This window comes from Microcebus murinus, chromosome 2 (genome assembly GCF_040939455.1).
Source record: "Microcebus murinus isolate Inina chromosome 2, M.murinus_Inina_mat1.0, whole genome shotgun sequence".
Lineage (NCBI taxonomy): Eukaryota > Metazoa > Chordata > Mammalia > Primates > Cheirogaleidae > Microcebus > Microcebus murinus.
This window is the reverse complement of record NC_134105.1, coordinates 81,028,359-81,055,652: the sequence shown is the minus strand read 5'-3', so window position 1 is coordinate 81,055,652 and position 27,294 is coordinate 81,028,359. Positions and strand designations below refer to the sequence as shown.

General features: G+C 40.2%; 1 protein-coding gene across 6 annotated transcripts in view; it reads right to left on the bottom strand.

The window, feature by feature from the left end:
• The window catches only part of CDC14A (cell division cycle 14A), a 164,153-nt gene extending 151,149 nt beyond the window's left edge, over window positions 1-13,004 (bottom strand). For 3 of the 6 annotated variants that reach the window (XM_012748620.3, XM_012748612.3, XM_012748614.3), the window contains exons 1-2: window positions 12,777-13,004; window positions 10,769-10,859 (exon numbers count right to left, since the gene is read on the bottom strand). In XM_012748620.3, coding sequence (XP_012604074.1) covers window positions 10,769-10,859; window positions 12,777-12,873 — 188 coding nt within the window. In that variant the 5' untranslated portion in view covers window positions 12,874-13,004. Of the gene's footprint in view, window positions 1-10,768; window positions 10,860-11,642; window positions 12,213-12,776 lie in introns of those variants that run through there. The other 3 variants (XM_012748613.2, XM_012748615.2, XM_012748621.2) reach the window with 3 other exon arrangements.
• Window positions 13,005-27,294: the final 14,290 nt, after the last annotated feature.

Here is a 27,294-nt window from a genome sequence, read left to right as displayed (position 1 = left end):
ATGGCACGGTTTCTACCTCTCTCTCTCTTTGGGGCCTTGTTTTGCACCCCCCCACCCCCAATTTTGTTAGTAGTAAACTCCAACCACAAGATTCCTTTTAGTTCCTGCCACCCTCTGGAGCCTAGTTAACATTTGCTCCTCCTTTAGGTCTCAGCCCCAGTCACGCTGCTTCAGGGAATTGTCCCCTGACCCACTCCCATCCCCACACCCCACCCACAGGGTCCGTTGTCATGTGTTTTCAAAGAACTGTGGGTCCTTCAGAGCACTCACAGGTAATCCTATGTCTGAACATTTGATTTATATCATCCCTACCACCCACTAGACTATAAGCACCTTGAGAACAGGGCTGGGTTAAAATAGACTCACTATTATTTCCCTAGCACCTGACACAGAGATGACTGAGCAAATAAGCAAAAGATTGTGACGTGGATGGTTCACCTGCAAAAATACTTCCTTCTTCCGTTCTAATCCTTCTAAACTATATGCCAGGTTAAATGTGGGGAGAGATATCATATGTCACATCTTATAAGCTTTGGGTACAAAATAAGACTAACTAGACAAAATTGACAAAAATGACCTCAGAAGGAAGGAGACTAAGAGTGGCAAGGTCCTCTGTCCCTCTCTAAGCACGGAAAGGTTAGGTGCACCCCCACAGCCTTCACCTGACAGCCACATCTTTATTACTGGAATGTTCCGAATGTGGCCTGCTCCAAAAGTAACCCCAATCTGAAAAGACTCACCCCAACTATTCATCACCCAACTCCTTTTTTCTTAGAAGCCCCCTCAATTGTGTCTGATAGTCTTATCAAGTTAAAATCTGCTTACTCTCTGGGGTTTTCTAGAGCTATAGGCAATCTGCTTTAGGGCACTGTGGAAGGAAACTTGTCTAACACTAGTGAGGGTTCTAGCAGAACTGGGAAGGCACCACAGTATTTTATAAGCCCATTATTCACAGCTTCCTGGAAGAGACCTTTTAAAACATTTTTCTTTGTCTCACACTTACAAAAAAAAATAGAAAATTTTTAACATTTCAGATTAATTCCACTGGTAAGACTCAATAATTTGGCCATCAAGACTAATGTAAATACTATATTAATTCCACGCATCCTTAAAAGAAAGGAAAATATATAGAGTAAGAAATCATTTATACAAGAATCCCTGATTCAGAAATCTCACCAATCTGGAATATAAGTGAGATCCCAAGTAAGCCAAAAACAAAGTTGTATTGTTTCTTCTAAATCCTGCCACAAACCCACGCCCTTTAGCTATGTTTATAAAAGAGTTACAGTCTCACATAGAGTCTATTTAGTCTTATTTTGGACCAAATGCTTCTAAAATGTGAAATCTGGTTTCCATGCCCATGGTAAGTTAGGCTCATCAGCAGACCATAGGGAAGAGGCAGCTACTAGTGACCGGTACCATTGACAGCAATGTCAAAAGCTAACCCCACAGCAAGCAGTACCTAGAAAGTACTCAACTCACAGTAGCAAGTCATCAATAAAAAAATGACCAAATAAATTAAAACCACTAAAAGATACAAGATGTTTACCAAACAAAGGCCATCTGATAAATGAGCGAAGAACCCTTTATTCCTCAGGAGCCCCTAAAACTATCCCTGAATTACAGCGAAACCGTTCAACCAATGTATTCATAACGATAGAATCTGAGGATTATAGAAAAAAAGTAAATCATGAGCAGTAAGGCAGAAATGTAGATTAATTTCACAAAGGTTCCATAAATTATTCAAAGTATAAAACTTTTTTGATACTTCAAGATGTATTAATAATTGTTCAATTCTCTGTAGAATTGCTTCACTGAAATGCCACATTCCCAGAGAGACAAAACTGAATAAATGCCTTACTAAAGAACATCAATCATTGTGACTAAATTTGAAATAAACCACTCTTTCTGGTTCTCAAAAGAAATTTAAATTTTATAACAAAATTTTATAACAAAATTAGTCCAAACTGGCAAATTCTTCAATTTATCACTAGGATTTGAACATGTTTAAGACCAAAATATTAAATAAGTTAATTAATAAAGGAAATATCTTATTCAAAAACTATAGTTCACACAAACTACCTCTTATAAAGGAATTCACTGTCAACCACAAATAATTGTGATCATTTACCAAATGTTTCCACATTGTCAAGGACTGGGAATAGTACATACTTTCAATAAATAGAGCAGTATTTTTGATGGCTCTCATTCAACATATCATTCTTTGGTGTCCTAGAAGTGTTTAGTTGACTAATAAAACCAACATTTTTTTTTTTCTTTAGGTAAACTGAAACTAAAGCTTTAAAAAAATTTTAAAGAAACAATGAATTCCACAATTCAGTATAGAAAACCCAACTCAAATCACAAAGCCAGAAAGGGACTTGAGATCAGCTGTCTCACCCACCTCTCCTGATTTTTAAATAATATCTAAATATCCAAGACAGACATTGTCTATTTTCTGCTTAAAGATCACAAAAGACAAAAACTCCATTATAATGACCCCTCTTTTTACTTTCTATCTCCCATCCCCAAAATAAAACCAAACAGCAAAAAATAAAAAAAATAAAATAAAAAAAAAAAAATAAAAATAAAAAAAATAAAACCAAACAGCAAAAAGATTGTTCCTTTCTCTAATTTACGTATTTCATCTTAAAGTTATCACTTTCTCCCATTCGCCCAAGCCAGAAACTTTGAATCCACCTCCTTCAATCCATTCTTTCTAGCCCCTCCATGTGGCTTTTTTTTTTTTGAGCCAAGAGTCTCACTCTGTTGCCCGGGCCAGACAGCCATGGCATCAGCCTAGCTCACAGCAACCTCAAACTCGTGGGCTCAAGCGATCCTGCTGCCTCAGCCTCCCAAGTAGCTGGGACTACAGGCATGCACCACCATGCCCGGCTCATTTTTTCTATATATTTTTAGTTGGCCAATTAATTTCTTTCTATTTTTAGTAAAGGCGGGGGTCTCGCTCTTGCTCAGGCTGGTCTCCAACTCCTGACCTTGAGCAATCCACCCACCTCGGAACGCCCGGCCCCATGTGGTCTCTCTGTTCCCCATTGCTACAACCCTAATCCAGTCCTGCTGTGGCCTACCTCCCACGACCCCCACCTCCCAGCCAAGGGGTACTCATCTAAAATAAAGCCTGAAGTAGATCAGTCGCTCTGCCATTCATAAACAAGCAGAACTGACTGACATCCAAATGGCATTCCACAATCCAGTCCCCACTAAGTGTCCAGCCTCACCTGTGACTGCTCTCTATTCAAATATTACACCTCATCTAATACAATCTGGCAGTTCACAAATACCACTTATGCCTTTTCTCAGGACTCTGCAGAAAACATCTTCTTTCCTTTTTTACTTCCTTCCTCATTCACTCACTCATTCATTCATTCAACTAAAATTCCTGAAGCCCATCACTATGCCAGGCACTGTGCTAGGTTTAGGGACATACTGGTGAGCAAAAACAAGTAGTACTGGTCCTCACAGAGATCATAAAAGGTACTCTTTGCTCTTACACACCCTTCAAAAGCTAGTTCAAACAACACTCTATGAAGTCTGTATAATCCTGGGCAGTAATAAGCTCTTCCTTCCTTGGACTCCTAACATATACGTTTGCAACTCTGGTCATATATTGCCCTGCACTATATTTGTTTCCACTTCCTTCCTTACATATGTGCGTGTATCTCCACTGCATTAGTATAGCGCTTTGCATCAAAATCTATCTCACCTAAATGTTAGGTTCTTATGTAGCAATTTTCAACCACTTACAAGCTTTAAGTTATGCTTTTCACTTCCCATAAAAATTCAAGTCCTTTTTTTTTCTTTAAGCACAAAGGTATATTGAGCTGCTGCTAAGTAGAAGTCATTTATTTTCGGCTGGGAATGTGTTTATGAACTTACAAATGAGAACATCTGATGTCTTAGGAATCTACTTCAAACAAAACAATGAAGCCGCCCTGTGGTGACCTGGCACAAAAGAACTTGGATGGCTGACAGATCCCATTGGGCTCTCCTGCAGCCCACTTGGATCCCTTTTTCAGGCTGCATGATTAAGACTAGCCCTGTTAAGAAAACTCTCCTTAGCACCTCTGTTATGTTTTATGTTTTCACCAGGCTTATCTCAAACAAACTTAAATAACTCAATCACAATTTATCATTATTATGAAGATTAGAGACCAACTATACATAAATCAAAATCTAGAAAGAAAAATTTGACTGTAGTGGGCCACAGAACTAAGAACAGTGAAATAAACAGATATATCTACTTCCTCATAATGTATACTACATCATAATGTTAGTTGTATACATAGGTATGCATATACACAAGCACACACCAAAAACTCAATGTGTTCAAAACAGAGGGTCAAAAAAAAAAAAAAGCAGCCCTAAACAATGCTGGGTTATTTTTGTCAGGTTAAGAGAGAGGGAAAGAGAAAGGAAGAAGAAAGTGTAAACCCTACTATCTTTTAAAAGCTAAATAGTTTTTAGAATTCTATGCAGAAATCATTATATGTTAAGTAATACCAGTTAAGCAGAATGAACATTTCACCAGCCTACAAAAGCAGTTTTCACAGGCTTACAAAAACTAGGTTTCTTTCATTTCCATATGTCCTACTAATATATAATAATAATTAACTCAATTTCTCTTCTCTCTTTTTGGCAGTACACCGAAAGGAAAAAAAGACAAAATTACATCTACAAAAATGAGATTATAAAGAAAAATTTTAATAATCACCATACATTCCCAGACAGGATCTGGACATAGCTTGTGCACACACTGTCAGTGGCATATTTCTCACTAAAGCCATCACTACCCAAGTTAAAGGGGTTGAGTCTGCCAGGAAAGGGCAACGCTGTCTCACACCACCCCCACCAGCCTTAGGCTCAGGACAACTGGGAAATGCCTGGACTCCTCGGAGGACTAATTGTTCCTTAATTCTGGCTCTGTCATTTACTAGCTAGTGACCTCAGTCAATATACTTACCCTCTCTGAGCCTCAGTTTCCTCATCTGTTAAGTAGTGATGGTAACAACACCTACCTCCCAGGGTTGTTCTGAGGATTGATTGAGTTAATACGTGCTTATAAAGCACTCAGAACACTTTACTGCCTGGCAGAGGACTATAAAATGTTAGCTGTTGTTGTTGTTGTTGTTACAGCTTTATTATTGTTCTCACAATGAAATCTGTCTCTAAATTCAACAAAATCTCCTCTTCTGTCTATACCATAGCAATCTGTAATGAGAACTGAGGTTCTACATGATGACCCTGAGACCCTATAAGATCATATATATGTGTATGTATGTATGTGCTTAGGTAGCATTTAACTTCCTATTAAATTATCCTACTTACTCTATATTTAATTTGAAATAAAAATGGAAAAACCAAAAGGATTTTTTCTCACTTACATCTAACCTAAATACTCATTTCCACCAACATCTCTAGGCAAGAGAAGTTCTTCTGTAATTCACCCAAAGATGTCCTACATTCACATTCTGACTCAAACCTATGCTATAGACAAGATAAAAGAAATCATTTTTCTATAAATTATTTATTCAAAAATTCCTGGCTACATTAATATCAGGTTACTTTAATTAAGGTTAAATGAAAATTGAATGTTTTAAATTATTTAAATATTCCATTTAGCTAATTAGTCCTCATTAGAGGCTGCTCATTTTTAACATGCTAAAACATTTGGTGAAATTCTTCAAGTCACTTAAGGAACTGCTTAAAATTCAGTTCCCAGAGTATCTCCACAAAGAGCTCTCTTCTGCATTTTCAATACCTTTCCTTTACAAACCAAAGGAGAAAAAAAAAATGATAATGAACAAGGCTGAAAATGAAGACCCTATATGTTATCCTTTCCAGCAAACTGGCTTTTTGTGTCATTAATGTCCAACTCTATACCCATGATCACCATTAGGAGGGACACATAAAGTTTATAAAATTAACATATTTGATTTCTCTAACTTTTTAGCCAAAAAAATATGAGCCAAATTATTAAAAGTAAGCCTCTATTTGTATTACAGGGCCCAGTTCCAATAACAAAGAATCTGCCTTTCTGGAGAGTTGTATGTTATTTGTAGCTTAATCAAATACAGATAAATCTTTGAAAGGCTCTCTTTTTATGGGGCTATTTTTGTACCACAAATGTGTTAGCCTATACACTGATCTTTACTCTGCCTTGTGAAATCATAACCCAAGGATAAAGTACAATTTCTTATCATCTCCATTTTATTAAATTCTTCATGCCTTTATACTAATAAGTTCTGTTTTAAAATCAAGCAGAAAATTCAAACTTTCATTCTAACAGCCTTACTTTATGAGAACACTTTGTTTAATTTGCTCTACCAGAGTCTCAGCAGGTTGCCATTTCAATCACAGAGTGCTATCATTCTTTTAACACTAAATAAACATCTGCACAAAACACAGCTGTGTCTAGAGTACCCATAGACCGATATTTAAAGAGTCTATTTCTCAATTCAAAAGTAGCAGGTTCTATGGTGATAATTTAGCCAGAAAGTAGCATTTCTTTTTGTTTGTTTGTTTCTTAGAGATGAGGCCTCACTATGTTGCTCAGGCTGGCCTTGAACTCCTCCCACCACAGCCTCCTGAATAGATGGGACACAGATACGCACCACTGCACCTGGCTGGAAAGGCAGCATTTCATTTTAATATTCAGCAAATAATTACACAGAAGGCTGTATGGGTACTATGTGATCATGAATATACATACACTCCTTCCTTAGAGACATGCACATTATTATGTGACAGTCAAGATCTTTCCTCACCACAGGACATCCTCCACAAACAGAACCCAGGTTATGACAGGTCCTTCAAGGGGCTCTGCAGTCTCTCTCAGCCTATACTTCCAAGACGCAGAGCTATCTAGATGGAGTCATTGCATCAGTCCCTCTCCCCTTTTTCCTCTCACCTTCAGTGTTTTTCTACCCCCTTGCTGCTCATTTCCACCTCCTACCCTTGCTCCTCTCATCCTGGGCCTACCTATGAAATACAGACCTTGATGTCTTCTCTTCCTCCCAAATTTAAGAACTTTAAATTTATGTGATATCTAACAGTGATGTAAATATCCCTTCAATGTCTTAAATTCAATCTGGCCAAAATAGAATGCCTAATCTTCCTATCAAAGCCAATTCTTCCACCCCACTTCTTATCTTGGTTAATGGCCCCAGCAGGCCCACCTTGACCCAGGCTGTCCTAAGGACTTCTTTGACTCCTCTTTTTCCTCAGCACCCCTCCACCCCACCCTCCCGTGTTCTCAAGTCACATGGACTCAAATCCCTTCTTTCTATCTCTATTGCCAGCATCTAATCAAGACATTTGTTTCTTCCCTCGGAACATCTCAGAATTTTTCTAAGTGGGCTCTTAGCTTCCTCTCCAATCCGTTTTGAGTAATGCTATCATATTAATTTTTGAAAAAGGATATATGTCCTCTAGAACTAAATGACTTGGTTTCAAACTCCAGCTCAGCTACTTCTTATTTCTGTGACCCTGAGCAAGTTACCTAACTTCTCTGTGCCTTATTCTCATCTTCAGATGATAGGATGATAATAATACCCGTTTCACAGAATTGTTGGGAAAACAAAATGAATTAATAGTTTCAAAGTACCCTGAATAGCATCCGGTACACATTTAAATACTCAATAAATGTTTCCCATTATTTGCAATTAGCACAAATCAAGTCATACTATGGCTGCCCCAAAACCCTTAAGAGAGTCTCATAGTGTACCAAGGAAACTGCAGGTTCCTCATCCTGGCTTCATTCTGCCCCCAACCGACCTCTCAGCTCGATGTTCCCCATCCCGTACATGTGACCTGTAAAGACACCAGACAAACTGGAGGACTTACCGTGCCCTAAACACACATCCTGAGCCTCCCTCCTCACCCTTGCTGTTCTCTCTTCTCAGATCCCTCCTTTCATGCTCCTGCCTGACAAAACCTTGCCTATCCTTCAAGACAATCTTAATTCCTCCATGAAGCCTTTTCTGACTCTTCCACCAGATATGTCTTAACCCTCCTGTGAATTCCTCTCCTAACACACAGGGGTCATGTTTCTCTTTAGGCAGTTATCTTTCATATACCTCAAATTGCAGTCCTATTATTCTCCCTATCAGCTTGGAACTCCTTGAAGGTAACATGGGTATTCCTATTGTTTTATTCTCTGCATCACCTAGCACTGTGCAATAAAATGGGATAACAAAAAAGATGGAGATGGAGGTGTGGGTAATCAGAACCACAGCCACTACTGTGGCACGGCAGGGCAAGTCCAAACTAAGAGAAGTACACACTCTACCCAGGCTGGAGTCCTCGTCATCATTTCAAACGACATCCAAACTCACAACATAAACTTAAAGGCTTCTCCAGCAAGTCATTCCTTATAAGACACCAGAAATACAGCAGAATAAATAGAAGAGGAATGTAATTTGTAGGCCTATCCTAAAATACCAACATTAAAATCACACAAAAAACTTTTCTCATCATCAATATTAGAATCAAAAAGCCACTGGGGGCCAGGCGCAGTAGTTCACGCCTGTAATCCTAGGATTCTTGGAGGTCAAGGTGGGAGGATTGCTCGAGCTCAGGAGTTCAAGACCAGCCTGACCAAGAGTGAGATCCCATCTCTACTAAAGATAGAAAAATTAACCAGGTGTCATGGTGAGCACAGGTAGTCCCAGCCTACTGGGGAGGCCGAGGCAAAAGGATTGCTTGAGCCCAGGAGTTTGAGGTTGCAGTGAACTACAATGATGCCATTGCACTTTACCCAGGGCAACAGAGCAAGACTCTGTCTCAAAAAAAAAAAAAAAAAAAAAAAAGGCCCGGCGCTGTGGCTCACGCCTGTAATCCTAGCTCTTGGGAGGCCGAGGCGGGCGGATTGCTCAAGGTCAGGAGTTCAAAACCAGCCTGAGCAAGAGCGAGACCCCGTCTCTACTATAAACAGAAAGAAATTAATTGGCCAACTGATATATATATAAAAAAAAATTAGCCGGGCATAGTGGCGCATGCCTGTAATCCCAGCTACTCGGGAGGCTGAGGCAGAAGGATCACTCGAGCCCAGGAGTTTGAGGTTGCTGTGAGCTAGGCTGACGCCACGGCACTCACTCTAGCCTGGACAACAAAGTGAGACTCTGTCTCAAAAAAAAAAAAAAAAAAAAGCCATTGTGCACTGTGTTTAGTTGGCTAAATGTAATTTTATGCTAGATCTACTACCTAGCAATCCCAAGAGAAATGATCCAGACCTCAGCAACTAGAGCTTGTTCGATGACATATTAACAACCTCTAGCATGTGAGTCACTGCAGAATTGAACATAATGACATATAGACAGTCCCTACTCTCAGACTCATGAGAGTAGTTCCTAAACCCTAAACTCACAAAAAGAAAACCACAACAATGCACATTCCCAACAATAGAGTGAACCACTCAATTATCACTGCTGGCAGTGACATCATCCAGGTACATGGCCTCGCATAACTCCATTCTGTCTAGAAGCATAGTCGTAATCTGACACCAGGGATTTAGACCTCTTTGCCTCAGCAACTCAGGGCATTCAAGAACAGCAGCAAAGGGCTCTTTCATTCCCACTCCAACCATTCAAGAAGCATCCTCCTCTCCAAGAACCACTAGGTAAAACGTTCTGAAGACATCAGTGTCAAGAATCCCCATGATGAAGTAACTATTAAAGATTGTTTGCCATCAAATAAAAGATATGTTCCTGAAGGTCCAGAATACTCACTCTTCAAAGGCCTGGTGGTACAGACAAATCTTTAGGCAAAACTGCCAATATCCCTAACAGAGAAATCCTAGAAAGCTTACTATGGTTCATTTAACTATGTTCATTTAATTGCACATTTGGTTAAGATAACAAGAAAGTAAAATTAAATATTTAAATTGGAATATATCAGACTCCTCTGAAACACCAGTTCTTTTAATAAAAGAAGAGAATCAAGTCAATTCAGCCTTTTTATTCTTATCTGCTGCTTTTATTGGAGATAAATCTCTCTTCAATTAATTTTTTACTATGGCTAAAGTGTTAAGATATCTTTTTCCGTAGATTAATGGTCTTTCACAGAAAACAGTTCCCCACATTTATTTTACACTTCCAAATTCGAATCCCACAGAAGCAAAGTAACCAAAGAAAGTAAAAGAGTACTCCTATACCATTATCTCAGAGCCAAAGAAAAGAATATCATGAAGTTTGGGGTATCCAAATAAAAAATCTACAATTTGTTACTCATAGATGTTACTCATAGATGTGACTCGGATTCAGCTCCCTGTGGCTAATGTGCCTCACTTTCTGAAAACGAGGTACGCAAACAAAAACATCTTGAGATACAACAGAAGTCTTGTGAACTGTAAAGCTTAAGCACACACTGCCCTGTACCCTAGGTGCTCCATAAATACTTAGTGACAGAGTCACAGATCAATTACAGAGTCTGGCAATGACAAAAAGTATGTGTCTCCCTGGTCCCTTCCCACTCTGAAGAGTGTTAGGAATCTACAGTTGCTGTTTGTTGTGGTGGTAAGAAGAACTAATACAGATAGATGTCTAAAAGAACTGAGGTGCTGACAGGTTCAAATTATGTTAATTTTCCCTGCACCTCTCCCCAAGCACCTGAGCCTAAAAAAGTTGGTATTGTCACTTGCACTTTTGGGAGAAAATGAATAAAACTACCGAAAAGGCATATAGTGTTTCCATACCAGAAAGCCAACAACTAAATAAATGGTTGAGAGAGAAAAAACAAAATAGAAACTTACTTTTCATAGACCAGCTCCTCATCGATGGAGAAATAGTGGGTATTTGCTGTGCTTTTTGGTCTATTCCTTAAAGTAGCAAAATATAACCGATCTGAAAGACAAGTTTAAAAGATGGAGAAAACATATGAGAAGCAGGGAAGTGGAGGTGAAGGGTCCTGATAATATATGAAGTATCAAAACAAAAACTGCTACCCATAATTTAAAGGCCCCATTAACACGTGGAATTCTTGCTGAAACCTGATCTCTCCAAGGAAAAGAGACCCAGGAGCACAACAGTTAGAGAGGCGAGAAGAGGACCTGGCCCAGGGACTCAGTAGGGGGCAGAGCTCCTGCATCTCTCTCGTTTCAGGCCAGCCGGAGGAGACAGGAACTGAGGGTACCCGCAGAACTGGAGGTGCAAGTTTTGTTCCGAAATCTCCAGACCTCAGCGGCTGCGGAAGGGGAAGAGAGGCGAGCCTCTGCCCTGCAAGCTTCGGAAACTTCATAAAGAGGAAGGGAGGAGAGACAAGGGGGTGTGGTGGTGGGGGGGGTGTCCCGAAAACCGAAGCCAGTAAGAGTGGGTCAACCGAAGCAGGATCCCCACAAGCTGCTGAGTGCAGAAACCCGGGCAGAAGCCGGCATTGTCCCATTACCGGGCCAGGAAGCCATCCGAGGGAGCTGCAGAGGGAAGGAGGGACGCAAGAAAGACAGAGAAGCCGGAAGCAGGGGGTCCTCGGGGAGGGCAGAGTGCCGACAGAGATCGAGCACGCGCGCAGCGGCTGCAGGACACTGGGGGCCCCCAGAGAAGCAGGGGACAGCGGGTGGGACGTAGGGGCGAAAAGTGAAGAGTTGGGAGTGAGGAAGGGTTGGAGGATGCCGGGCGGCTGCTCCTCACCTTTCATGAACTCGCAAGCCCCGATTAGTTCCCCTGTCTCCGCTGCCATCTTAAGCGAGACACGCACGGGGGAGGGCTGGGTCGCGGCCAGCTAAGGTCACCCGCCCCCGGGGGCTTCCCCACTGCCCAGGAGCCGGGAAGCTTGCAGTCCCGAACACCAAGCTCGGCCGAGGGAGGCAGCAGGCGCCGAAGGTGGGGGCGGCTGCAGGGTCAGTGCGCCGGGTGCCCCGGGGACATTCCGTGGGGAACCCGAGCCCGCTCCGCGCGGGGCGCACACGCTCGGGGCTGTGGCCGCCCGGATTTGGACCCGGCTGCTGCTGCCGCTCCACCGCCGCCGCCGCGCCTGGGAAACGCAGACCAGCTCTCACAGCCGGGCAAAGTCTTCCCCCGGCTCCCAAAGTGATCATGGAGGAGGAGACGTCTGGCCCCGATCGCGCCCGTGGCTACTCGTGCGACAGCGGACAGGACTCCGGTGCCCGCGGGCTGGCCGCAGCTGCTCCGGCTCCTCCTTCCCCACCTCCTTTCAACAGCAACTCTTCCTCCTCCTCCTCCTCCTCCTCCCCCTAGGTCCGCCCCCAGACCTTCCTCCCCGCCCTCCCTCAGCCCCCTCCACTTTCACGGCTCCGCGGCCATCCCTTAAAGGGACAGCCTAGCTACTTGCTCAGCGCCACCCCGCGCCCCAGTTACCAGGCGCCCGGCGGGTCTCTAGGAGCCAGTTGCTAAGGCTTTGTGCCGTTCACCAATTGCAGTACAGGAAACGGGGCCCTTGGCCCAAGAGAGCGGGCGGGGCCTCTAGGCCACAAACTTATGAATGAACCGGCGGGGGTGGGAGTGGATGTTGCGGAGGACGCTCTTGCTGCCTCAGAGGCAGGGATGCACTGGCGCCCCTTCCTTTTCTGTACCCGCCAAGTCTTCTACTCCAGATTTCTCTCCTGTATCTCTCGCCCCATTCACCCAGGTTCTTCTAAACTCTTGCAAGCGCGCGCACACACACACACACACACACACTCTATAAGACCTCAGATCCTCTCTGTGCACTGCCTTACCTCTAGCTTACCTTTCAACCAACCTCCATTCCCACCACCTGGGGGATTTCCATCTTTATAAAAACCAAAATTAAAAGAGAAGCGCTACCTCCTAGCTCAGAAGTACACGTACTGATTTTCTCTGCACATCCTGGACTCTGATACAACTTGTGCTTTGTTCTCACGGGGGAAAGAAACGTTCCCATCTGGTTCTCCACCGCCTGTCATTGGAGCCGCGACAGTGAGCACCAAGTCATCGAAATGCCCAATCTTTATGTTGCGCCGCTCCGGGCGAGGGCGGGGCAGCACTGCAAGGCCAGCACGGGCGGGGGCGGGGGGAGGAGGAGAGGGCCGCTTGTCCCGGGAAAATTAACACAAAGGAATTTCTCTACGTAGTCTCAGCTGAAGCGCTGCAGAAAGGGGTTTGTCTCCGAGAGGCCCCTGACTAGTTTCTCGTCATACTGTGTGAGCAACTTTAACGCAGAGTGTCCTTTTGGGGTGCCTAATTCGCCAGCAGCCCCTTCCATACGAAAATGGCGCTACACACCCACCCTCAGAAGAGCATGCGCTCTGAGTGGTTTCTCGAGAAACAGAAAGGATTTGTGCCGGCCTTTTCGTTCGCGGTCGCTTGTTTACCTCCGGGGAGAAAGCGCGCGACCAAGTGAAGACTCTGAGGGAGCGGTCTGAGGCCAAGGAGTAAAGTTCAACTCTTTGGTCTTAGCCCATTAGCCAGCTAGGCTGGCTCTCCAAAAAGCTAAACAGGCACAAAAACAACACATGAATATTACTTTGATATTCAGAAATATTATTCAGAACATCTCAGTAATTCTAACCAAACATTCCCTTGTAAGAAACAGAACCTATCTTGATGTCCAGATCTTTAAACTCTAAGCCCAGAACCGTATCCATTTAAAGCTGAAAGAATCACTAAAGGGCACCACCCTACCATCCTTAATTTTCATGAGGAAAAAAATATCTCGAAACTGTAAAAGTCCTGAAAAGATGAGATGTTGTGAGCAGAACTTTGTTGAGGTGCGCTCCGTGATTTACCAGCCATGACTATAGCTATAGAGTTCTCAAGAAGGAAATATATCTCAAATGTGTTGTCCACACTCAAAAAATTAGCTGAATTTTGCCTGATGTTTATTCTTCAAAATCTCAGGATCAACATTCATTTTGAGAACTCAAATTATCTTACTGAAAAAAATTCTAATTAAGATTTCATATGTGAAAGATACAGAAAAGTATATGACTCTCAATAAACTTACTTTGTTTAAAAGACTAATAAATTCAAAGATGACAATCTATTTCCAAAGATGCTGATTAAAATTATTGTAGAATCTAAACTTACTTAATGAACTCTCTAACAATTTTCCATGTAAGTGTTGTATTAGAAAAAGTACATTAGAAATAGAAGTCAGAGTTTTCTTTCAAAGCATAAATTTTAATTTCATAAAGTAAACAGGCTAAAGAACCCCAAATCTATGCTTTCAGAGAAGCCAGATTTAACAGAACAGTCTCTTGTTATTTTCTAAAATGAATTTACAAAAATTTTTTTTCATATAATTCTCCTACTTAGAGATTTTGGTCATGAGAAATGAATTATGACCTAAGAAATAGAAGTCCTTTAAATCAGAATGAAAAGGCTTATTTTTCCTTAGCATATTTATAATGTAAATATCATAATGAAATTTTTGAAATGACAAGACTCTGTAAGTTATTGATTTTTTAAAAATATTGCATGAAAGGAAAATAAGCATCTGTAAAACTGAATCTCTCTAAAACAAAATCTGTACAATCTAAACAGTATAGAAAATTTTACAAGAAAAATGTGAGCAAGATAGTACACACATAGCACACATATAGGCCTAGGTTCTAATGAGATCATAAAACACTTTATTCTCTCAAGTGTCATGAGGTCAAAGTTTCTACTGATTATAGTTTCATAATAAAGGCATGCTTTTACAGTCTATGGAGGAAGTTAATGGAAGAAACTTCCTTCGAACCATCCAATGGAATAAGGAATTGACTTCTATTTTAAGCAACAATAAAGAAAGGCATTTCACACATAAAAGAAATACTAAGAGATTTAAAATGTCATTTTCAACTGCAGAAAAGGCATGTAAACATTACACACAGAAATTTAGCAGATAAATGAGTTTGAAAATGACAACATTTAAGTCTAACACTGCAAACTTTGTTTGGACACCAGCTAAGACACCCTTGCAGCCTTTGCTTCTGCACTGCAGGGCTAGAAAACTCACTGCTGGAGGCAGCTCCAAATTATGTCAGCACTCTCTGATTCTAATTAAAAAATGCAAAGGCAGCTCCATTGACCACTCCTTCTCCTTAAACTTCCACAGATTAAAATCCCCATTTTCAATATTTTTTTTTTTACATTACATGGCTTCAAGTCTCCCCACTTTCCAGTCCAATCTCTTTGCCAAATCCAATTTCCCATAAAGCATGTTCTAGAATTGAATGCAGACAGTGGTGGCCTGGTGTGACCAGTTCTGAGATCAGAAAAAAGCATTGATAAAAAATTTAGATGGGAGCAAAAGCAATGAAAAACACAAAAGAATTAAGTTTTACCATCCAGCTACAAGAAAAAAGGGAAAATATTCTTCTTGTTGGAAGAGGGTAGGGAAAAATGAGCTCAGGATAGTCAAAGGCCATATAACTGTAAGATTTGCATATTCTGTTACAGATTTACATATTCTATTCTCATTATTTTTAAATTATCATTTTTCATTAGAATATATCATTATAATATACTATTTTAGTTGCTTATTCAATAGTGATAAGTTATCTAAGCCAGTAAAAGAAAATATAGAATATATAGTTTGAATTCTTTCTAAAAATTTTCAAATTAAGTATGAAACATGAAGCAGTAGAAATTTGTACTGCTGAGTAGTTTGAAATTCAAAGGAATTTCAAGGAAGAAATAAGGAATGAAACTTAAATATTCTGATATTTAACTCCTTGTCTAAGGCACAAAATAATTTAAAACAACTTTTAGTAAAGTATACATACAAAAAAGTTATTACAATAGAACCAAAACACCAAAAACATAGATATGTTTTTGGCTCATAGTATAGGTAATAAAAAAGCTACCCACAAACACTAAGACCTTGGCCTAAGCCAGTCATACTCTCCATTACACTAAGGATCAATACATGTTTAAGAATTCCAAATCAGGGCCAGACACAGTGGTTCACACCTGTAATCCTAGCACTCTGGGAGGCCAAGGCCAGAGGATCACTCAAGCTCAGGAGTTGAAGACCAGCCTGGGCAAGAGCAAGACCTCGTCTCTACTAAAAATAGAAAGAAATTAGCTGGACAACTAAAAATATATAGAAAAAAATTAGCCAGGTATGGTGGCACATGCCTGTAGTCCCAGCTACTTGGGAGGCTGAGGCAGAAGGATTGCTTGAGCCCAGGGGTTTGAGGTTGCTATGAGCTAGGCTGACACCATGGTACTCTAGCCGGGGCAACAGAGTGAGACTCTGTCTCAAAAAATAAAAAATTCCAAATCAGGGCTGGGTGTGGTGGCCACCCTCCTGTAATCCTTGCAACTTTGAGAGGCAGAGACGGGAAGATCACTTGAAGCCAGGAGTTTGAGACAGCTTGGGCAACACAGTGAGACCCCATCTCTACAAAAAAAAAGATTTCTTGAAATTTTTTTCAATAAGCCAGGAACAGCAATGCACTTCTGTAATCCCAGCCACTTCGGAGACTGAGGCAGAAGGGTGCTTAAGTCTCAAAGGTTGAGGTTGCCATGAGCTATGTTAGTACCACTGCACTCCAGCATGGGTGACAGAGTGAGAACCTGTCTTGTTAGGAAAAAAAAAAAAAGAATTCCAAATCAGAATAAAAGAAGTAAGAACCAGAAGGGAGCAGGGAGATCAGCTAGTTCCAGTGTTCAGACTCCATTGAGCCCAAGGGATTTAGCAGAGGCCCAACCTGGGGTGGAGGTAGAAGGCAACGGATGAACACTTGAGTCTTCTATGAAAGATTTCATTTGTAAAGGATTATATGGCAAAATACAAGAAAGAAAAGGAAAAGAGAAGAAGAAATTGAGATCCACAGCAGTTAATTGATTTTCCAAAGTCACATAGCTGGTTGGTGATAGAAATAAGACTGTTTATTATTCACTCTAATACCAACCTTTTCTTAATTTTCTCCTAACTTAGCTTAATTTACATTGTTTAGTTTACGGGTTCTGTCTTTTTTGTTTTTTGTTTTTTTTTTTGAGACAGGGTCTCACTCTGTCACCTGGTCTAGACTGAGCTTATGGGTGCTTAAACTTTTGAAAGAGTAAAGTAACTAACAATAACAACATATATGCACAATATCTATAACTATTTTCTTAAAAAAACTTAGAGAAAATATTGAAATAATTTCAGTTCAGAATGAAACAATAAAAGATGTTTTAACTGCCATTGCTATTATTCTCATGTGGCTTCTATAAAACTTTGAATTGTTTTTCTGCCCCTATACTTTAAATAGTATACCAGCATTCTACAAAACATAGTTTAAGAAATATTGGTTTAGTGAACATTAAGTAAAATAAGTCAATTCAATAGGCATCTCATCCTTAACTAATGCAATCAATAAATAATGGTGCCGTTTTAACCATAGATCAACTGGGCATAATAAACATTTACAGAACATTTCACCCAACAGCTGCAGAATACACATTCTTTTCATCAGCATGTGGAACATGCTCCAAGATAAGTCTCCAAACAAGTTTCAAAAGATTTTTTAAAAATTGAAATACCAAGTATCATATCTGATCATATGGAAAAAGACTAGAAATCAATAACAAGAGGAACATTCAAAACTATACAAATACATGGAAATTAAACAACATGCTCTTAAATGACCAACGGGTGAAGGGAGAAATAGAGAATGAAATTTAAAAATTCCTTGAAACAAATGAAAATAGAAATGCAACATACCCAAACCTATGGGACACAGCAAAAGGAATATTAATAGGCAAGTTTATAGCAATAGATGCCTACATCAAAAAACTGGAAAGATTTCAAATAAATGAACAACCTAATGATGCATCTCAAGGAACTAGGAACAAAACAAGTATGCCTACTTTTACCACTCTAATTCAGTATAGTCTGGAAGTCCTAGCCAGAGCAATCAGGCAAGAGAAAAAAATAAAAGACATCCATATTGGAAGAGAGGAAGTCAAATTGTCCATCTTCGTAGATGACACGATCTTATGAACTAGAAAAGCAAGAACAAGCCAAACACAAAATTAGTAGAAGGAAAGAAATAATAAAGATTAGAGGAGAATAAATCAAATTGACTGAGTGAAGTTGCTCAAACCTGTAATCCTAACACTGTGGAATGCAGAGATAGGAGGATACCTTCAGCCCAGAAGTTTGAGACCAACTGAGCAACATTGGGAGGCCCTGCCTCTACTAAAAATAGAAAAATTAGCCGAGCATGGTGTGTGCACCTGTAGTTCCAGCTACTCAGGAAGCTGGAGCAGGAGGATTGCTTGAGCCCTGGAGTTTGAGGTTGCAATGAGCTATGATGACGTCACTGCATTCTAGCCTAGGCAACACAATAGAATGAAAGCCTACCTTTAAAAACGAAGGAAGGGGCCGGGCGCTGTGGCTCACGCCTGTAATCCTAGCTCTTGGGAGGCCGAGGCGGGCGGATTGCTCAAGGTCAGGAGTTCAAAACCAGCCTGAGCAAGAGCGAGACCCCGTCTCTACTATAAATAGAAAGAAATTAATTGGCCAACTGATATATATATAAAAAATTAGCCGGGCATGGTGGCACATGCCTGTAGTCCCAGCTACTCGGGAGGCTGAGGCAGAAGGATCACTCGAGCCCAGGAGTTTGAGGTTGCTGTGAGCTAGGCTGACGCCATGGCACTCACTCTAGCCTGGACAACAAAGCGAGACTCTGTCTCAAAAAAAAAAAAAAAAAAAAAAAAAAAAAAAAACGAAAGAAGGAAGGGAGGGAGGGAGGGAGGGAGGGAGGGGAAAGAAGAAATTGAGACTAAAAAAGCAATACAGGCCTGGCGCAGTAGCTCACACCTGTAATCCTAGCACTCTGGGAGGCCGAGGTGGGTGGATTGCTCAAGGTCAGGAGTTCGAAACCAGCCTGAGCAAGAGCGAGATCCCATCTCTACTATAAATAGAAAGAAATTAATTGGCCAACTAATATATATAGAAAAATTAGCCGGGCATGGTGGCACATGCCTGTAGTCCCAGCTACTCGGGAGGCTGAGGCAGGAGGATCGCTTGAGCCCAGGAGTTTGAGGTTGCTGTGAGCTAGGCTGACGCCACGGTACTCACTCTAGCCTGGACAACAAAGTGAGACTCTGTCTCAAAAAAAAGCAATACAAAAGATGGATGAAATTAAAAGTTGTTTTTTTGAAAAGATAAACAAAAGTGTCAAGCCATTAGCTGGACTAAGAAAAAATGAGAAAATCCAAATAAATCAAAAACAAAAAAGGAGACATCACAAGGGATACCACAGAAATACAAAGGATCATTAGAGACTACGATGTGCCAATAAATTTAAAAACCTAAAGGAAATGGATAAATTCCTGGATGCTTACAACCTACCAAGATTGGGCCAAGAAGAAATGGAAAATTCAAACAGATCAATAATGAGTAACAAGATTGATACTGTAACAAAAATTCTTCCAGCAAGGAAAAGTCTAGGACTGGATGGCTTCACCACTAAATTCTACTGAACCTTTAAAGAAAAATACCAATTCCTGTCAAACTATTCCAAAAAACTGAAGCAGAGAATGAGTTTTCTTTTTAAACTCATTTTACAAGGCCAGCATAACCCTGATGCCAAAACCAGACAAGGACACAACAGAAAAAGAAAACAACAGGTCAATATCCATGATGAACATAGACACAAAAATATACCACAAAATACTAGCAAACTGAATCCAACAACACTTCAAAAAGATAATACACCATGATAAAGTGACATTTATCCCTGGAATGCAAGGACGGTTCAGCATACACAAATCAATAAACATGATATATCGCATCAACAGAATAAAGGACGAAAACCATATGATCATCTCAATAGATACAGAAAAAGCATTTGATAAATTTAATATAATTCATGATAAAAATTCTCAGTAAATTGGGTATAGAAGAAAAACACCTTAACACAATAAAGGCCATATATTGAAAACCCCAGTTAGCATCATACTGTACAGGGAAAAGATAAAAGCTTTTCCTCTAAGAACTGGAGCAAGACAAGTATACCTACTTTTACCACTCTAATTCGGTACAGTCTGGAAGTCTTAGCCAGAACAATCAGGCCAGAGAAAAAAATTAAAAGGCATCCATATTGGAAGAGAGGAAGTCAAATTGTCCCTCTTTGTAGATGACATGATCTTATATCCAGAAAAACCTAAAGACTCTACCAAAAAACTCTTAGAACTGGTAAACAAATTTAGTTAAGTTGCAGGATACTAACTATAGTTAACAATAATATATAGTTTCAAATAGCTAGAAGGAGGATATTGAATGTTCCCAATACAAAGAGATGATAAATATTTGAGATGATGATATGCTAATTATCCTGATCTGATCACTATACATTACATATATCACAACATGATGTACCCCATAAATGTGTATAATTATTATTTATCAATTTTAAAAATTCTTTTTAAAAGAATAGCTGTTTTAGAAATTAAAAGAAAGTTCCATGGCCAGGTCAATATACTTAACAGTGTCAATTTATTGACCAATTTGCCACATATTTTTAAATAGGATGACAACTCAATGCATTTTAAAAATTTTACAGTTTATCCATCTATATATTTTTGTCATTCCTATTTTTTCAGAAATAAAATGAAGATTTATTTCTCTAAAAATAAGTAAAATAATATTCCCCACATCACTCCTCACCACCATCACCACTACCTCAACTAAAATCACCCCTACCATCATCACCACATTGAGAAATATTATTAGTGAGCTACATATTGTAAGCTCAAGGTTTTTTTTCATTTTTTCATTTTTTCTTTTCTTATTTTTTTCTAAAAATATCTCATTCTTTTATTAATAATTTGACACATGTGGACTGAGATCAAGTTTTAAATATTCACTTCCATGTGCACATTTAATATATGTCCCTACTCTACATATTTCTATCAGGAAAATAGTAATAGTTAACAGTTAAGTTTTATTGAAAACCAAGCACAGAGATTTATATATCGGTTGTCTATCAGGTAGGTACTATTGTTATTCCCATTTTATAGGTGAAAAAACTTACACAAAACAGATGCTCAACAAATATTTGGAGAATGAATAAATAAATGCGTAATTAAAATGTTAGGAGATGAATTATCTGGATTAATTAAAATGTTATGAATGAATTATCTGTATATGTAAACCAGTCCCTTTGTATCCTGGAGCAGTGGGAAAAAATACTGGATTTATAATCAGAAGACTGGGTTTCAGGCATCACTCTCCTACCAACTGTATGTGTTATTTTGGATTCAGTTTCTTCTGTAGTCAAAAATTGTTTACAATAATTTCTAACTCTCAGGAATAAAAGTCAAATTAAATGAGAGTGTCATGTTATGATGCTAGAGTGTACAAATATTTGTTATTAATATTAAGCATAGATTAAGAAATACTAACTTATGGCCGGGCGTGGTGGCTCACGCCTGTAATCCTAGCACTTTGGGAGGCCGAGGCGGGTAGATTGCTCAAGGTCAGGAGTTCGAAACCAGCCTGAGCGAGACCCCGTCTCTACCAAAAATAGAAATAAATTAATTAACCAACTAAAAATATATATACAAAAAAAAAAAATTAGCCGGGCATGGTGGCGCATGCCTGTAGTCCCAGCTACTCGGGAGGCTGAGACAGTAGGATCGCTGAGTCCCGGAGATTGAGGTTGCTGTGAGCCAGGCTGACGCCACAGCACTCACTCTAGCCTGGGCAACAAAGTGAGACTCTGTCTCAAAAAAAAAAGAAATACTAACTTATTTCTAAAATCTGATTTCTACAAGTCTCAAATGATTATATCTTTAGATCTAGGATTGATATTTAATTTACTCCCAGCTAACAACATAAGTAAAATAAACACTCACAGAAAAGTTCTTCTATCTACTGAAGACAACTCCACACGGTACAACAAGTTAACGTCATTTTTCATTTCTGGTGGCTTCTGACCATAATACGTATCCCCAGGGTGTGATTGGGACCAATGAAACCATTCACTCAGGCATCCTCAGTAGATTCCTAAATTCTCCTGCTCTGACTCATGTTCTTTCAGTCATTCTATTCCAGAAGCCTGGGACACAAATGTTTTTTCCTGCGGTTTCCATGGTGACCCTAGGTGCACCTTTGGAACACTATGTTTTCTGGTGCTTACTCCTAAGTAGAGACTCCAGGAGAAGATGTAGTGCACACACAAACAAAAACAATTCTACTGGCCGGGCGCTGTGGCTCACGCCTGTAATCCTAGCTCTTGGGAGGCCGAGGCGGGCGGATTGCTCAAGGTCAGGAGTTCAAAACCAGCCTGAGCAAGAGCGAGACCCCGTCTCTACTATAAATAGAAAGAAATTAATTGGCCAACTAATATATATATAGAAAAAATTAGCCGGGCATGGTGGCGCATGCCTGTAGTCCCAGCTACCCGGGAGGCTGAGGCAGAAGGATCACTCGAGCCCAGGAGTTTGAGGTTGCTGTGAGCTAGGCTGACGCCACGGCACTCACTCTAGCCTGGGCAACAAAGCGAGACTCTGTCTCAAAAAAAAAAAAAAAAAAAAAACAATTCTACTTATCCTAAAATATATTATATATATTTTAGGTAAAACACTTTCTCTTCATACCTATTTTTTATTTCCCATAACATCGAATATACATTTTCTTTATATGTATGTATTCATTCACCCAGTAAATATTTACTATCTACTATTTACCTGGCACAGTGCTAGGTGCTAAGATTGCAATCGAGAACAAGGCAGAGTTCCTATTCTTAAGGAATTTACATTCTAGAAAGAGCTATCCGTGAGCAATTGGGCTCCATAGCAAAATACATGATAGGTCAGAGCAAGCAGAGAGCATTAGGAAGCATATGTGAGGCTCATCAGTGTTGAGTGAGGAAAGAGTTCCCTGGAGAATCTTTGCATAGACCTAAAGGTTGACTAGGAGTTAGCCAGGGGGTAGCTAAAGTGTAGAGGGAACAAGGTGGCAGGGGAGGTAGGAAGGAGGAAGACACAGGGGAGAGTCCCAGGCTGAGAGAACAGTGTATGCACAGGCTGTGAAGCAATAGAAAGAAAGGCCAGTTCAGGATCTGTAGTAGTCCCATTTGGCTCTAGCCCAGGGTATAAAAAAAGAAGAAGAGCAAGAAGAGTTATCTCTAATTTATCTCCCACATCCAATCAGTCCACATGACATACCTGCTATGCCTTCATAATGTAACCTGAATCCTTCTAATTTTGTCTCCATGCAAACATCGTTTCTTCCCCTGGACCTCTGTAACAGCCAAAGAGTTGCAACACTTTCACTTGTGTTTTAATCTGTAGGTAGGACTCAAGAGTTGTGGTCCACTTGGAATTCCTCCACCGTTATGTCCTTTAAAGTTCAGAGGGGAGGGTTCATTTTAGTTCTTTCCTTCACAGTCCCAAGATGGTATCCTGAGGAGAGTTATCTAGATATTCACTGCCTACCGTTGGTCAGTGGGATGGGGTCATTGTCAAGTCCACCTGCCCCTCCTGCCTTGCCTTACACTTCCCCGCTCTGAATGATGGGGCCTTGTGAACCCAAACTGGGATGCTTGGTCTGAGCATACCTGCCTGTGGCTGGACAAGCAAGCTTGGGTTGAGGCTGCAAACAAGACAAGAGCCAGATTGTAAATGGCCCTATGGGCCATTCAGAAGGATTTTAGCCCTTTATCCTTGAAACAATGGAAGTCACAGAAAGTTTCTAAAACAGGAAATCACATAATTAGATGGATAGTTTCTGATACAGTGCACATAGAGTAAGTTGATAAGTAAAAAATGAAAATCATAGGAAATGGCTTGGATATTAGTTCCTAGGAATTGATATTATAAGGCCCAAACCTATGATTATTAGCTGGTGTTCAACACACCTTTTCTGTGAGTGTTTATGGATGGTATAAGAACTCTGGAGTAGAGAAGAAACTCTATTATGAGCTCTGAGCTCAAAGTAAAAATTTCAGAAAAGGCCCTTACCTTTTGTTATTATGCTAAGCATAGACTGTCAGTGATGAATGGACTTATAAAAGGATTAGTTGATGAGAAGGCAAATTAAAAGCCTATGCTTCAGGTTTGGAGGCATTGATAATTTGAGTGAAAAGTTGTATATTATAAAATCAGAGTTTACATAGAGTAGAGGCTAAGATAGTATTTAGGAGCTCTGAGATACATAGCAATGCAAGTAGATCACAGGATATTTTTAAATAATAATATTGGTTCTGAAATGACCATACAGAAAATTTGAAATATAGAAAGCAATTTTTGAACATGATGGAGAACTATTCAATAAATGCCATTAGAATAACTACTTAGAAATGTGGCGGGAAATAATTTCATTAAATGCCTCACCCACACTACAATGAATTTCACATGAGTGAAAGTTAAATATTTTAAAAATGAAATAATAGAAAATAGGATTGATTAATTGTCCAGTCACTTCAGGAGGAAGAAGCTTAGACCTAATAAAAAGTCTTTTCTTTTTTTCTTTTCAAGGAAAAAATGAACAGGTTTAACTGACAGGTTTGAGGTTCTCCAAATAGGCACAGTCTACATTGCAGAAAAGGCGGGATAAGCAAAGTGAGGTGATGAAGAGCATGGCCTTTGAAGACAGACTATCCGAGTCCAAGACCTAGATCTCCACTTAACTAGTGATGGGAACTTGGGCAAATTACTAATCCCTCTGTTCCTCAGTTTCCTAGTCCATAAAATAGGGATAATAAGAATATATACCTCAAAACGTCATGAAGATGAAACCATTTTGTTTGTAAAGTGTTTAAATGGTTCCCAGTCCCTAGTAAACATTAATTACAAGTCTTTCAAATAAAAATTTTCTCCAAGGAAGAGTATATGGAACAAGAGATAAAGAAAACTAGGCTGGGTACAGTGGCTCACACCTGTAATCCCAGCACTTCGGGAGGCCAAGGCAGGAGGATCATTTGAGACCAGAAGTTGGAGATCAGCCTAAGCAACATAGCGAGACCCCCATCTCTACAAAAATAATTTTAAAATTTAGCTGGATGTGGTGGCACGTGCCTGTACTCCTAGCTACTCAGAGGCTGAGGCAGGAGGATGGCTTGAGCCCAGGAGTTCGAGGTCACAGTGAGCTATGATTACATCACCACACTCCAGCCTGGGCAACAGAGCAAGACTCTGTTTCTTAAAAAGAAGAGAGAGAGAGAGATGAGAGAGAGAGAGAGAGAGAGAGAGAGAGAGAGAGAGAGAGAGAGAGAGAGAGAAGAGAGAAGAGAGAAGAGAGAAGAGAGAAGAGAGAAGAGAGAAGAGAGAAGAGAGAAGAGAGAAGAGAGGAGAGAAGAGAGAGGAGAGAGAGAGAGAAAAGAGAGACAGAGGAGGGGGGAGAGAGAGAGAGGAGAGAGAGAGAGAGAGAGAGAGAGAGAATGAACTAGAATTAGCCATGGGGACATGGGGAATATCAACATTTTAGATGTGGGTAAAGAAAGTATTCTTGAAACAGAATGAGACTAAGCAGCTCCAGACAGGTCTTCTTTTCTCGAAAGATATCAAAACTGAGGCATTGTGACATAGAGGTGATAAAATAATCCAGGCTTCACTCCTGGTGCAAGATTCTCCACAACTTTAAGGGACCGGCTCTCAAGTAGTTTTAGAAGTACAGTATAACATTTTTAGATTCTATAGGAGTACAGAGAAGGGAAGTATGTTTTTAGCTATTTAAAGAGGGAGTATTCAGTATTCTTTGTCTGCTTATAAAGAAGTTTCATATTTTAACAGTAATTGAGTGTGTTGCATTGGGAAAAATCACAGTCTCTCAAGAGGAATTAAATACTCTGACCATAAAATAATCTGTCTACCTCACAGATTCTATGTTGAATAATTAATACTTATAACGTGTTCTGAAAGGAAAATCACTTATGAGCCTTGAGTAGTATTGTGTAATTAATAATTCTCTAGACTATGTGATTAGAGATTACAGATGCAAGATTAACATAGCTCGCATGAAATCAGACTTTTGTTCTCATCCTCATATCCGGCAATGCTCATGGTGTGCTAATGCTTTCAAAATGCAGAAAACAAACATAGTTTTTAGGAAGAATTGAGTTTTCGGTAGTTCTCTACTATTTCCACTCACAACACTTCCAACATCAAATATGTGGGAGTTTCCCACAACAAGCAATTCTCCAATTTCCCACCCACACCAATTGGGTGTCCTACAATTCATTTCAATTGTGACAGTATCTACCTGGAGTTAGCATCAGATTCCACAAGTTGAAGGTTCAGCACCACAAGCCTGTCTCACGTCAGATGCCAGTTGCAAGTCCCAGGTTACTTCTGACCAATCAGCTACAGATCGGGGTTTCCCACAACCCCTTCCTCAGGTTGATAATTTGCTAGAATGTCTCTCAGAACTTAGAGAACATTTCACTTACCATTACTGATTTATTATAAAGGATACAAATCAGCAACAGCCACAGGAAAGGGATGCACAGGGAAAGGAATGGAGGAAAGGGCACACAGCTTTCACGCCCTCTCTGGGCACACCCTCCTCCCAGCACCTTCATGTGTTCACCAACTCAGAAGCTCTTCAAGCCCTGTCATTTAGGGTTTGTTTATGGAGGTTTCATTATGTAGGTATAATTGATTAATCTTTGGCCATTTGTGATTGAACTCAACAGCCTCCATCTCCTCTCCTGGCCCCAGAGGTCCAGGGTGGGGCTGAAAGTTTCACAGGGTTGGTTCCCTTGGCAACCAGCCCCTATCCTAAAACTATCTAGGGGCCCCGCAAGAGTCACCTTATTCTAGTTGAAAGGGGCTTATTATGAATGACAAAAGATGCTCCTATCACCTGTATCACTCAGGAAAGTCCAAGCAGTTTAGAAGTTCTGTGCCAGAAACTCTGGACCAAGACCAAATACATATTTCTTGTCACAGGTAGAAAAAGAGAAGCAGCCTAGGGAGTATTTGCAAAAAGAAGCTTCTTCACTCTTTCCATTTTCTAATGCCCTTGTTATATTGCCCAAAATTATTTAAGAAGGAGTCCTTCATTGAAAATATGTGAATTATAAACTGAAAGGTAGGCCAGGTGAGGTGACTCACATCTGTAATCCCAGCACTTTGGGAGGCCAAGACTGGAGGATTGATTGAGACCAAGAATTTGAGACCAGCATGGGTAACAGAGTGAGACCCCATCTCTACAAAAAATAGAAAAATGAGCCAGGAGTAGTGGCATACACCTGTCATCCTGTCTGGGAGGCTCAGACAGGAGGATCTCCTAAGTCCAGGAGTTCCAGGCTGCAGTGAGCTATGATTGCACCACTGCATTCCAGCCTGGGCTGCAGAGCAAGACAAAGAAAGAAAAGAAAGAAAGAAAAGAAAGAAAGAAAGAAAGAAAGAAAGAAAGAAAGAAAGAAAGAAA